Source organism: Bombina bombina, chromosome 7, assembly GCF_027579735.1.
Source record: "Bombina bombina isolate aBomBom1 chromosome 7, aBomBom1.pri, whole genome shotgun sequence".
Taxonomy (NCBI): Eukaryota; Metazoa; Chordata; class Amphibia; order Anura; family Bombinatoridae; genus Bombina; species Bombina bombina.
Genome location: NC_069505.1, coordinates 472,092,700 through 472,107,383, shown reverse-complemented (window position 1 = coordinate 472,107,383; position 14,684 = coordinate 472,092,700). Strand labels below are relative to the sequence as shown.

At 44.3% G+C, this 14,684-nt stretch overlaps 1 protein-coding gene across 2 annotated transcripts in view; it reads left to right on the top strand.

Annotated features, from left to right (window-relative positions):
* Positions 1 to 14,684, top strand: part of LOC128666759 (gastrula zinc finger protein XlCGF8.2DB-like) — a 128,382-nt gene that overhangs the window by 71,121 nt on the left and 42,577 nt on the right. For both annotated transcript variants that reach the window (XM_053721534.1, XM_053721533.1), the window contains exon 4: positions 5,427 to 5,531. In XM_053721534.1, coding sequence (XP_053577509.1) covers positions 5,427 to 5,531 — 105 coding nt within the window. The remainder of the gene's footprint in view (positions 1 to 5,426; positions 5,532 to 14,684) is intronic.

Genomic DNA, 14,684 nt, shown 5'->3' with positions numbered 1-14,684 from the left:
CTTGCTGCTCTCATGTAGTTTACTGTCTTGTTTATAAGTGCTGGGGCTGTGCACACAGTTACTGCTCTCATGCAGTTTACGGTCTGGTTCATAAGTGCTGGGGCTGTGCACACAGTTACTTACTGCTCTCTCATGTAGTTTACTGTCTGGTTTATAAGTGTTGGGGCTGTGCACACAGTTACTGCTCTTATGTAGTTTACGGTCTGGTTTATAAGTGCTGGGGCTGTGCACACAGTTACTTACTGCTCTCATGTAGTTTACTGTCTGGTTTATAAGTGCTGGGGCTGTGCACACAATTACTTGCTGCTCTCATGTAGTTTACTGTCTGGTTTATAAGCGCTGGGGCTGTGCACACAGTTACTTACTGCTCTCTCTTGTAGTTTACTGTCTGGTTTATAAGTGCTGGGGCTGTGCACACAGTTACTTACTGCTCTCATGTAGTTTACTGTCTGGTTTATAAGTGCTGGGGCTGTGCACACAGTTACTTGCTGCTCTCTCATGAAGTTTACTGTATGGTTTATAAGCGCTGGGGCTGTGCACACAGTTACTTACTGCTCTCTTATGTAGTTTACTGTCTGGTTTATAAGTGCTGGGGCTGTGCACACAATTACTTGCTGCTCTCATGTAGTTTACTGTCTTATTTATAAGTGCTGGGGCTGTGCACACAGTTACTGCTCTCATGCAGTTTACGGTCTGGTTCATAAGTGCTGGGGCTGTGCACACAGTTACTTACTGCTCTCATATAGTTTACTATCTGGTTTATAAGTGCTGGGGCTGTGCACACAGTTACTTACTGCTCTCATGTAGTTTACTGTCTGGTTTATAAGTGCCGGGGCTGTGCACACAGTTACTGCTCTCGCAAGTAGTTTACGGTCTGGTTTATAAGTGCTGGGGCTGTGCACACAGTTACTTACTGCTCTCTCATGTAGTTTACTGTCTGGTTTATAAGTGTTGGGGCTGTGCACACAGTTACTGCTCTCATGTAGTTTACGGTCTGGTTTATAAGTGCTGGGGCTGTGCACACAGTTACTGCTCTCATATAGTTTACTATCTGGTTTATAAGTGCTGGGGCTGTGCACACAGTTACTTACTGCTCTCATGTAGTTTACTGTCTGGTTTATAAGTGCCGGGGCTGTGCACACAGTTACTGCTCTCGCAAGTAGTTTACGGTCTGGTTTATAAGTGCTGGGGCTGTGCACACAGTTACTTACTGCTCTCTCATGTAGTTTACTGTCTGGTTTATAAGTGTTGGGGCTGTGCACACAGTTACTGCTCTCATGTAGTTTACGGTCTGGTTTATAAGTGCTGGGGCTGTGCACACAGTTACTTACTGCTCTCATGTAGTTTACTGTCTGGTTTATAAGTGCTGGGGCTGTGCACACAATTACTTGCTGCTCTCATGTAGTTTACTGTCTGGTTTATAAGCGCTGGGGCTGTGCACACAGTTACTTACTGCTCTCTCTTGTAGTTTACTGTCTGGTTTATAAGTGCTGGGGCTGTGCACACAGTTACTTACTGCTCTCATGTAGTTTACTGTCTGGTTTATAAGTGCTGGGGCTGTGCACACAGTTACTTGCTGCTCTCTCATGAAGTTTACTGTATGGTTTATAAGCGCTGGGGCTGTGCACACAGTTACTTACTGCTCTCTTATGTAGTTTACTGTCTGGTTTATAAGTGCTGGGGCTGTGCACACAATTACTTGCTGCTCTCATGTAGTTTACTATCTGGTTTATAATGCTGGGGCTGTGCACACAGTTACTTACTGTTCTCTCATGTAGTTTACTGTCTTGTTTATAAGTGCTGGGGCTGTGCACACAGTTACTGCTCTCATGCAGTTTACGGTCTGGTTCATAAGTGCTGGGGCTGTGCACACAGTTACTTACTGCTCTCATATAGTTTACTATCTGGTTTATAAGTGCTGGGGCTGTGCACACAGTTACTTACTGCTCTCATGTAGTTTACTGTCTGGTTTATAAGTGCCGGGGCTGTGCACACAGTTACTGCTCTCGCAAGTAGTTTACGGTCTGGTTTATAAGTGCTGGGGCTGTGCACACAGTTCCTTACTGCTCTCTCATGTAGTTTACTGTCTGGTTTATAAGTGTTGGGGCTGTGCACACAGTTACTGCTCTCATGTAGTTTACGGTCTGTTTTATAAGTGCTGGGGCTGTGCACACAGTTACTTACTGCTCTCATGTAGTTTACTGTCTGGTTTATAAGTGCTGGGGCTGTGCACACAATTACTTGCTGCTCTCATGTAGTTTACTGTCTGGTTTATAATGCTGGGGCTGTGCAAACAATTACTTGCTGCTCTCATGTAGTTTACTGTCTGGTTTATAATGCTGGGGCTGTGCACACAGTTACTTACTGTTCTCTCATGTAGTTTACTGTCTTGTTTATAAGTGCTGGGGCTGTGCCCACAGTTACTTGCTGCTCTCATGTAGTTTACTGTCTGGTTTATAGGTGCTGGGGCTGTGCACACAGTTGCTTACTACTCTCATGTAGTTTACTGTCTGGTTTATAAGCGCTGGGGCTCTGCACACAGTTACTTACTGCTCTCTCATGTAGTTTACTGTCTGGTTTATAAGTGCTGGGGTTGTGCACACAGTTACTTGCTGCTCTCATGTAGTTTACTGTCTGGTTTATAAGTGCTGGGGCCATGCACACAGTTACTTACTGCTCTGTCATGTAGTTTACGTCTGGTTTATAAATGCTGGGGCTGTGCACACAGTTACTTACTGCTCTCATGTAGTTTACTGTCTGGTTTATAAGTGCTGGGGCTGTGCACACAGTTACTTACTGCTCTCATGTAGTTTACTGTCTGGTTTATAAGTGCTGGGGCTGTGCACACAGTTACTGCTCTCTCATGTAGTTTACTGTCTGGTTTATAAGTGCTGGGGCTGTGCACACAGTTACTTACTGCTCTCATGTAGTTTACTGTCTGGTTTATAAGTGCTGGGGCTGTGCACACAATTACTTGCTGCTCTCATGTAGTTTACTGTCTGGTTTATAAGAGCTGGGGCTGTGCACACAGTTACTTACTGCTCTCTCATGTAGTTTACTGTCTGGTTTATAAGTACTGGGGCTGTGCACACAGTTATTTACTGCTCTCAAGTAGTTTACTGTCTGATTTATAAGTGCTGGGGCTATGCACACAGTTACCTACTGCTCTCTCATGTAGTTTACTGTCTGGTTTATAAGTGCTGGGGCTGTGCACACAGTTACTTACTTCTCTCATGTAGTTTACTGTCTGGTTTATAAGTGCTGGGGCTGTGCACACAGTTACTTACTGCTCTCTCATGTAGTTTACTGTCTGGTTTATAAGTGCTGGGGCTGTGCACACAGTTACTTACTGCTCTCATGTAGTTTACTGTCTGGTTTGTAAGTGCTGGGGCTGTGCGCACATTTACTGACTGCTCTCATGTAGTTTACTGTCTGGTTTATAATTGCTGAGGCTGTGCACACAGTTACTTACTACTCTCTCATGTAGTTTACTGTCTGGTTTATAAGTGCTGGGACTGTGCACACAGTTATTTACTGCTCTCATGTAGTTTACTGTCTGGTTTATAAGTGCTGGGACTGTGCACACAGTTACTTACTGCTCTCTCATGTAGTTTACTGTCTGGTTTATAAGTGCTGGGGCTGTGCATACAGTTACTTACTGCTCTCTCATGTAGTTTACTGTCTTGTTTATAAGTGCCGGGGCTGTGCACACAGTTACTTACTGCTCTCTCATGTAGTTTACTGTCTGGTTTATAAGTGCTGGGGCTGTGCACACTGTTACTTACTGCTCTCTCATGTAGTTTACTGTCTGGTTTATAAGTGCTGGGGCTGTGCACACTGTTACTTACTGCTCTCTCATGTAGTTTACTGTCTTGTTTATAAGTACTGGGGCTGTGCACACAGTTACTTACTGCTCTCTCATGTAGTTTACTGTCTGGTTTATAAGTGCTGGGGCTGTGCACACAGTTATTTACTGCTCTCAAGTAGTTTACTGTCTGATTTATAAGTGCTGGGGCTATGCACACAGTTACCTACTGCTCTCTCATGTAGTTTACTGTCTGGTTTATAAGTGCTGGGGCTGTGCGCATATTTACTGACTGCTCTCATGTAGTTTACTGTCTGTTTTATAAGTGCTGGGGCTGTGCACACAGTTACTTACTGCTCTCTCATGTAGTTTACTGTCTGGTTTATAAGTGCTGGGGCTGTGCACACAGTTACTTACTGCTCTCTCATGTAGTTTACTGACTGGTTTATAAGTGCTGGGGCTGTGCACACATTTACTGCTCTCATGTAGTTTACTGTCTGGTTTTTAAGTGCTGGGGCTGTGCACACAGTTACTTACTGCTCTCTCATGTAGTTTATTGTCTGGTTTATAAGTGCTGGGGCTGTGCACACATTTACTGCTCTCATGTAGTTTACTGACTGGTTTATAAGTGCCGGGGCTGTGCACACAGTTACTTACTGCTCTCTCATTTAGTTTACTGTCTGGTTTATTAGTGCTGGGGCTGTGCACACAGTTACTTACTGCTCTCATGTAGTTTACTGTCTGGTTTATAAGTGCTGGGACTGTGCACACAGTTACTTACTGCTCTCATGTAGTTTACTGTCTGGTTTATAAGTGCTGGGGCTGTGCACACAGTTACTTACTGCTCTCTCATGTAGTTTACTGTCTGGTTTATAAGTGCTGGGGCTGTGCACACAGTTACTTACTGCTCTCTCATGTAGTTTACTGACTGGTTTATAAGTGCTGGGGCTGTGCACACATTTACTGCTCTCATGTAGTTTACTGTCTGGTTTTTAAGTGCTGGGGCTGTGCACACAGTTACTTACTGCTCTCTCATGTAGTTTATTGTCTGGTTTATAAGTGCTGGGGCTGTGCACACATTTACTGCTCTCATGTAGTTTACTGACTGGTTTATAAGTGCCGGGGCTGTGCACACAGTTACTTACTGCTCTCTCATTTAGTTTACTGTCTGGTTTATTAGTGCTGGGGCTGTGCACACAGTTACTTACTGCTCTCATGTAGTTTACTGTCTGGTTTATAAGTGCTGGGACTGTGCACACAGTTACTTACTGCTCTCATGTAGTTTACTGTCTGGTTTATAAGTGCTGGGGCTGTGCACACAGTTACTTACTGCTCTCTCATGTAGTTTACTGTCTGGTTTATAAGTGCTGGGGCTGTGCACACAGTTACTTGCTGCTCTCATGCAGTTTACTGTCTGGTTTGTAAGCACAGAAAACAAAATGAGTTTAAACTTTGTTTAGTTCATGTTGTATTTTTATACTGGAATATAGCAGATCACAGCTAAAAAAAATTAAAGAACAGAGAGAAAGTGCCAGAGTGCGTGTTTGGTGGTATTGTCTGTCTAGGAAATACACAAACTGTTTTATGTGATATAAAAACTGAATGTGCTTTATTTATACAGACGAAGATAACGCTGATATTGTGAAAGTTGAGATAACAGAAGATTTGTGTGTGAGGAGTCAATTGGGAGCTGAGGATGAAGAAACCAGTGACAGTATCATCCCAGGTGAGTGTGCACGTGTGTTGTATCTAAAGGATGCTGGTTACAAATGAGGGTGCATGTGTGTTGTACCTGAGAGACAATGGCTACAGGTGAGTGTGCACGTGTGTTGTACCTGAGAGACAATGGTTACAGGTGAGTGTGCACATGTGTTGTACCTGATAGACTATGGTTACAGGTGAGTGTGCACGTGTGTTGTACCTGAGAGACATTGGTTACAGGTGAGTGTGTGTTGTGTGTTGAGGTGTAAGACTATTTGCAATAGCTAATAAGTAATATTTGTTAAAATTGACCAAAGAGAGCCACTGGATCACAGGAGTGACTATATTTGTTCAATATTAAGTCTAGTGATGTCTAAGTTCTTTTCATTATGTATTTGGCTATACACTCAGCCCTATTTACTGCATAAATAAGACAGCATTTCTTCTGTTATGTGTGATCAGTCCACGGGTCATCATTACTTCTGGGATATAACTCCTCCCCAACAGGAAATGCAAGAGGATTCACCCAGCAGAGCTGCATATAGCTCCTCCCCTCTACGTCAGTCCCAGTCATTCTCTTGCACCCAACGACTAGATAGGATGTGTGAGAGGACTATGGTGATTATACTTAGTTTTTATGACTTCAATCAAAAGTTTGTTATTTTAAAATAGCACCGGAGCGTGTTATTACTTCTCTGGCAGAGTTTGAGGAAGAATCTGACAGAGATTTTTTACTATGATTTTAACCGGAGTCGTTAAGATCATATTGCTGTTCTCGACCATCTGAGGGAGGTAAAGGCTTCAGATCAGGGGACAGCGGGCAGATGAATCTGCATTGAGGTATGTGGCAGTTTTTATTTTCTGAATGGAATTGATGAGAAAAGCCTGCCATACCGTTAAAATGACATGTATGTATACACTTCAGTATTCTGGGGATGGTATTTCACCGGAACTACTGTGTTAAAGGTCACTAATCCTTTTAATAACTATTCTCATGTTAAACGTTTTTGCTGGAATGTAGAATCGTTTACATTGCTGAGGTACTGTGTGAATAAATATTTGGGCATTATTTTCCACTTGGCAGTTTTTTTGCTTTAATTGTGACAGTTTCGTTTCTCTTCACTGCTGTGTGGGAGAGGGAGGGGCCGTTTTTGGCGCTCTTTGCTACGCATCAAAAAATTCCAGTCAGCTACTTTTATATTTCCTGCATGATCCGGTTCATCTCTGACAGATCTCAGGGGTCTTCAAACTTCTTTGAAGGGAGGTAAATTCTCTCAGCAGAGCTGTGAGAATTCTTATAGTGACTGTGTATAAAAAACGTTGTTTTGTTTTCTTATGTACAAATTTAATTAGTGTTGTTTTTTACTAATGGGAACAAACCTTTGCTAAAAGTTGTGTTGTTTTAAAGTTTGATGCAATAACTGTTTTTCAGTTCATTATTTCAACTGTCATTTAATCGTTAGTACCTCTTTGAGGCACAGTGCGTTTTTTTGCTAAAAAAGATTATAACCAAGTTGTAAGTTTTTTTGCTAGTGTGTTAAACATGTCTGACTCAGAGGAAGATATCTGTGTCATTTGTTCCAATGCCAAGGTGGAGCCCAATAGAAATTTATGTACTAACTGTATTGATGCTACTTTAAATAAAAGTCAATCTGTACAATGTGAACAAATTTCACCAAACAGCGAGGGGAGAGTTATGCCGACTAACTCGCCTCACGCGACAGTACCTGCATCTCCCGCCCGGGAGGTGCGTGATATTTTGGCGCCTAGTACATCTGGGCGGCCATTACAGATAACATTACAAGATATGGCTACTGTTATGACTGAAGTTTTGTCTAAATTACCTGAACTAAGAGGCAAGCGTGATCACTCTGGGGTGAGAACAGAGTGCGCTGACAATGCTAGGGCCATGTCTGATACTGCGTCACAGCTCGCAGAGCATGAGGACGGAGAGCTTCATTCTGTGGGTGACGGTTCTGATCCAAACAGATTGGACTCAGATATTTCAAATTTTAAATTTAAATTGGAGAACCTCCGCGTATTACTAGGGGAGGTCTTAGCAGCTCTCAACGATTGTAACACCGTTGCAATACCAGAGAAACTGTGTAGGTTGGATAAATACTTTGCGGTACCGGCGAGTACTGACGTTTTTCCTATACCTAAGAGACTAACTGAAATTGTTACTAAGGAGTGGGATAGACCCGGTGTGCCGTTCTCACCCCCTCCAATATTTAGAAAGATGTTTCCAATAGACGCCACCACTCGGGACTTATGGCAAACGGTCCCCAAGGTGGAGGGAGCAGTTTCTACTTTAGCTAAGCGTACCACTATCCCGGTGGAGGATAGCTGTGCTTTCTCAGATCCAATGGATAAAAAATTAGAGGGTTACCTTAAGAAAATGTTTGTTCAACAAGGTTTTATATTACAACCCCTTGCATGTATCGCGCCGATTACGGCTGCGGCAGCATTTTGGATTGAGTCGCTTGAAGAGAACCTTAGTTCCTCTACGCTAGACGACATTACGGACAGGCTTAGAGTCCTTAAACTAGCTAATTCTTTCATTTCGGAGGCCGTAGTACATTTAACCAAACTTACGGCTAAGAACTCAGGATTCGCCATACAGGCACGCAGAGCACTGTGGCTAAAATCCTGGTCAGCTGATGTTACTTCTAAGTCCAAATTACTTAATATACCTTTCAAGGGGCAGTCCTTATTCGGGCCCGGTTTGAAAGAAATTATCGCTGACATTACGGGAGGTAAGGGCCACGCCCTACCTCAAGACAAGGCCAAAGCTAAGGCTAGACAGTCTAATTTTCGTCCCTTTCGGAATTTCAAAACAGGAGCAGCATCAACCTCCACTGCACCAAAACAGGAAGGAGCTGTTGCTCGTTACAGGCAAGGCTGGAAGCCTAACCAGTCCTGGAACAAAAGCAAGCAGGCCAGGAAACCTGCTGCTGCCCCAAAGACAGCATGAACCGAGAGCCCCCGATCCGGGACCGGATCTAGTAGGGGGCAGACTCTCTCTTTTCGCCCAGGCCTGGGCAAGAGATGTTCAGGATCCCTGGGCACTAGAGATCATATCTCAGGGATACCTTCTAGACTTCAAATTATCTCCCCCAAGAGGGAGATTTCATCTGTCAAGGTTGTCAACAAACCAGATAAAGAAAGAAGCGTTTCTACGCTGCGTACAAGATCTGTTAACAATGGGAGTGATCCATCCGGTTCCGTGGTCGGAACAAGGACAAGGGTTCTACTCAAACCTGTTTGTGGTTCCCAAAAAAGAGGGAACTTTCAGGCCAATCTTAGATTTAAAGACTCTAAACAAATTCCTAAGAGTTCCATCGTTCAAAATGGAAACTATTCGGACAATCTTACCCATGATCCAAGAGGGTCAGTACATGACCACAGTGGATTTAAAGGATGCTTACCTTCACATACCGATCCACAAAGATCATCACCGGTATCTAAGGTTTGCCTTCTTAGACAGGCACTACCAGTTTGTAGCTCTTCCATTCGGATTGGCTACGGCTCCAAGAATCTTCACAAAGGTTCTGGGTGCCCTTCTAGCGGTACTAAGACCGCGAGGGATTTCGGTAGCTCCGTACCTAGACGACATTCTAATACAAGCTTCAAGCTTTCAAACTGCCAAGTCTCATACAGAGTTAGTTCTGGCATTTCTAAGGTCGCATGGATGGAAAGTGAACGAAAAGAAGAGTTCTCTCTTTCCTCTCACAAGAGTTCCATTCTTGGGGACTCTTATAGATTCTGTAGAAATGAAGATTTACCTGACAGAAGACAGGTTAACAAAACTTCAAAATGCATGCCGCGTCCTTCATTCCATTCAACACCCGTCAGTAGCTCAATGCATGGAGGTGATCGGCTTAATGGTAGCGGCAATGGACATAGTACCTTTTGCACGCCTACACCTCAGACCGCTGCAATTATGCATGCTAAGTCAGTGGAATGGGGATTACTCAGATTTGTCCCCTACTCTGAATCTGAATCAAGAGACCAGAAATTCTCTTCTATGGTGGCTTCATCGGCCACACCTGTCCAGGGGGATGCCATTCAGCAGGCCAGACTGGACAATTGTAACAACAGACGCCAGCCTACTAGGTTGGGGCGCTGTCTGGAATTCTCTGAAGGCTCAGGGACTATGGAATCAGGAGGAGAGTCTCCTTCCAATAAACATTCTGGAATTGAGAGCAGTTCTCAATGCCCTTCTGGCTTGGCCCCAGTTAATAACTCGGGGGTTCATCAGGTTTCAGTCGGACAACATCACGACTGTAGCTTACATCAACCATCAGGGAGGGACAAGAAGCTCCCTAGCAATGATGGAAGTATCAAAGATAATTCGCTGGGCAGAGTCTCACTCTTGCCACCTGTCAGCAATCCACATCCCGGGAGTGGAGAACTGGGAGGCGGATTTCTTGAGTCGCCAGACTCTTCATCCGGGGGAGTGGGAACTTCATCCGGAGGTCTTTGCCCAAATACTTCGACGTTGGGGCAAACCAGAGATAGATCTCATGGCGTCTCGCCAGAACGCCAAACTTCCTCGCTACGGGTCCAGATCCAGGGATCCGGGAGCAGTTCTGATAGATGCTTTGACAGCACCTTGGAACTTCAGGATGGCTTATGTGTTTCCACCCTTCCCGCTGCTTCCTCGATTGATTGCCAAAATCAAACAGGAGAGAGCATCAGTAATTCTAATAGCACCTGCTTGGCCACGCAGGACTTGGTATGCAGATCTAGTGGACATGTCATTCTGTCCGCCTTGGTCTCTACCTCTAAGACAGGACCTTCTGATACAGGGTCCATTCAAACATCAAAATCTAACTTCTCTGAAGCTGACTGCTTGGAAATTGAACGCTTGATTTTATCAAAACGTGGTTTTTCTGAGTCGGTTATTGATACCCTGATTCAGGCTAGGAAGCCTGTTACCAGAAGGATTTACCATAAAATATGGCGGAAATACCTATACTGGTGCGAATCCAAAGGTTACTCCTGGAGTAAGGTTAGGATCGCTAGGATATTGTCTTTTCTACAAGAAGGTTTAGAAAAGGGTTTATCAGCTAGTTCATTAAAGGGACAGATTTCAGCTCTGTCCATCTTGTTTCATAGACGTCTGTCAGAAAATCCAGACGTCCAGTCCTTTTGTCAGGCTTTAGCTAGGATCAAGCCTGTGTTTAAAGCTGTTGCTCCACCATGGAGTTTAAACTTAGTTCTTAACGTTTTACAGGGTGTTCCGTTTGAACCCCTTCATTCCATTGATATAAAAATGTTATCTTGGAAAGTTCTGTTTTTAATGGCTATTTCCTCGGCTCGAAGAGTCTCTGAGTTATCAGCCTTACATTGTGATTCCCCTTATCTGATTTTTCACTCAGACAAGGTAGTTCTGCGTACTAAACCTGGGTTCTTACCTAAGGTAGTCACTAACAGGAACATCAATCAAGAGATTGTTGTCCCATCCTTGTGTCCAAATCCTTCTTCAAAGAAGGAACGTCTTTTACACAATCTGGATGTAGTTCGTGCCCTCAAGTTCTACTTGCAGGCAACTAAAGATTTTCGCCAAACTTCTTCCTTGTTTGTCGTTTACTCTGGACAGAGGAGAGGTCAAAAAGCTTCTGCTACCTCTCTATCTTTTTGGCTTCGTAGCATAATACGTTTAGCCTATGAGACTGCTGGACAGCAGCCTCCTGAAAGAATTACAGCTCACTCCACTAGAGCTGTGGCTTCCACTTGGGCCTTTAAGAATGAGGCCTCTGTTGAACAGATTTGCAAGGCTGCAACTTGGTCTTCGCTTCATACTTTTTCCAAATTTTACAAATTTGACACTTTTGCTTCTTCGGAGGCTATTTTTGGGAGAAAGGTTCTTCAGGCAGTGGTTCCTTCTGTATAATGAGCCTGCCTATCCCTCCCGTCATCCGTGTACTTTTGCTTTGGTATTGGTATCCCAGAAGTAATGATGACCCGTGGACTGATCACACATAACAGAAGAAAACATAATTTATGCTTACCTGATAAATTCCTTTCTTCTGTTGTGTGATCAGTCCACGGCCCGCCCTGTTTTAAGGCAGGTAAATATCTTTTAAATTATACTCCAGTCACCACTTCACCCTTGGTTACTCCTTTCTCGTTGATTCTTGGTCGAATGACTGGGACTGACGTAGAGGGGAGGAGCTATATGCAGCTCTGCTGGGTGAATCCTCTTGCATTTCCTGTTGGGGAGGAGTTATATCCCAGAAGTAATGATGACCCGTGGACTGATCACACAACAGAAGAAAGGAATTTATCAGGTAAGCATAAATTATGTTTTTTATAGTTTAATAGCATAAATTAAATCAACAAATTAATCACAAAAACAATCTCTAATTAGCACATCAGATGTAACTATTTCTCCAACATTGGTGTGTCCGGTCCACGGCGTCATCCATAACTTGTGGGAATATTCTCCTCCCCAACAGGAAATGGCAAAGAGCACAGCAAAAGCTGTCCATATAGTCCCTCCTAGGCTCCGCCCACCCCAGTCATTCTCTTTGCCTGCTGAACAAGCAGCATCTCCACGGAGATGGTGAAGAGTATGTGGTGTTTAGATAGGCCTTTCAAGGCCAAGAATAAGTCTAATTTTCGTTCCTTTCGCAATTTCAGGAACGGACCGGCCTCCAACTCTGCAGCCTCTAGACAAGAGGGTAATGCTTCGCAAACCAAACCAGCTTGGAAACCGATGCAAGGCTGGAACAAGGGTAAGCAGGCCAAGAAGCCTGCTGCTGCTACCAAAACAGCATGAAGGAGTAGCCCCCAATCCGGGACCGGATCTAGTAGGGGGCAGACTCTCTCTCTTCGCTCAGGCTTGGGCAAGAGATGTTCAGGATCCCTGGGCACTAGAAATAGTTTCTCAGGGTTATCTTCTGGAATTCAAGGAACTACCCCCAAGGGGAAGGTTCCACATGTCTCACTTATCTTCAAACCAAATAAAGAGACAGGCATTCTTACATTGTGTAGAAGACCTGTTAAAGATGGGAGTGATACACCCAGTTCCAACTGTGGAACAAAGTCTAGGGTTTTACTCAAATCTGTTTGTAGTTCCCAAAAAAGAGGGAACCTTCAGACCAATTCTGGATTTAAAGATTCTAAACAAATTTCTCAGAGTGCCATCGTTCAAAATGGAAACTATTCGAACGATTTTACCTACAATCCAGGAGGGTCAATTTATGACTACCGTGGATCTAAAGGATGCGTATCTCCATATTCCTATCCACAAAGATCATCATCAGTTCCTAAGGTTCGCCTTTCTGGACAAACATTACCAGTTTGTGGCTCTCCCATTCGGGCTAGCCACTGCTCCAAGGATTTTCACAAAGGTGCTCGGGTCCCTTCTAGCGGTTCTAAGACCAAGGGGCATTGCAGTGGCACCTTACTTGGACGACATTCTGATACAAGCGTCGTCTCTTTCAAAGGCAAAGGCTCACACAGACATCGTTCTGGCCTTTCTCAGATCTCACGGGTGGAAGGTGAACATAGAAAAAAGTTCCCTGTCTCCGTCAACAAGAGTTCCTTTCTTGGGGACAATAATAGATTCTTTAGAAATGAAGATTTTCCTGACAGATGTCAGAAAGTCAAAACTTCTAAGCGCTTGTCAAGTTCTTCACTCTGTTCCACGACCTTCCATAGCTCAGTGCATGGAAGTAGTAGGGTTGATGGTTGCAGCAATGGACATAGTTCCTTTTGCGCGAATTCATCTAAGACCATTACAACTGTGCATGCTGAAACAGTGGAATGGGGACTATACAGACTTGTCTCCAGTGATTCAAGTAGATCAGAAGACCAGAGACTCACTCCGTTGGTGGCTAACCCAGGATCACCTGGCCCAGGGAATGAGCTTCCGCAGACCAGAGTGGGTCATCGTCACGACCGACGCCAGTCTAGTTGGCTGGGGCGCGGTCTGGGACTCCCTGAAAGCTCAGGGTCTATGGTCTCGGGAAGAGTCTCTTCTCCCGATAAACATTCTGGAACTGAGAGCGATATTCAATACTCTCAGGGCTTGGCCTCAACTATCAAAGGCCAGATTCATAAGATTCCAATCAGACAACATGACGACTGTTGCTTACATCAACCATCAGGGGGGAACAAGGAGTTCCCTGGCAATGAGAGAAGTGACCAAAATCATAAAATGGGCGGAGGATCACTCCTGCCACCTATCTGCGATCCACATCCCAGGAGTGGAAAACTGGGAGGTGGATTACCTGAGTCGTCAGACATTCCATCCGGGGGAGTGGGAACTCCATCCGGAGATTTTTGCCCAGTTGACCCAATTATGGGGCATTCCAGACAGGGATCTGATGGCGTCTCGTCAGAACTTCAAGGTTCCTTGCTACGGGTCCAGATCCAGGGATCCCAAGGCGACTCTAGTGGATGCATTGGTAGCGCCTTGGATCTTCAACCTAGCTATTGTGTTTCCACCGTTTCCTCTCATTCCCAGGCTGGTAGCCAGGATCAAACAGGAGAGGGCCTCTGTGATTTTGATAGCTCCTGTGTGGCCACGCAGGACTTGGTATGCAGACCTGGTGAATATGTCATCGGCTCCACCATGGAAGCTACCTTTGAGACAGGATCTTCTAGTACAGGGTCCATTCGAACATCCAAATCTAGTTTCTATCCAGCTGACGGCTTGGAAATTGAACGCTTGATTTTATCTAAGCGTGGGTTTTCGGACTCTGTGATAGATACTCTGGTACAAGCTAGAAAACCTGTAACTAGAAAAATTTACCATAAAATATGGAAAAGATATATCTGTTGGTGTGAATCCAAGGGATTCTCATGGAATAGGATTAAAATTCCTAGGATCCTCTCCTTTCTCCAAGAAGGTTTGGATAAGGGATTGTCAGCGAGTTCTATAAAAGGACAGATTTCTGCTTTATCTGTCTTGTTACACAAACGACTGGCAGCTGTGCCAGATGTTCAAGCTTTTGTTCAGGCTTTGGTCAGGATCAAGCCTGTTTACAGACCTTTGACTCCTCCCTGGAGTCTGAATTTAGTTCTTTCAGTTCTTCAAGGGGTTCCGTTTGAACCTCTACATTCCATAGATATCAAGATGTTATCTTGGAAAGTTCTGTTTTTGGTTGCTATTTCTTCTGCTAGAAGAGTTTCTGAGTTATCTGCTCTGCAGTGTAATCCGCCC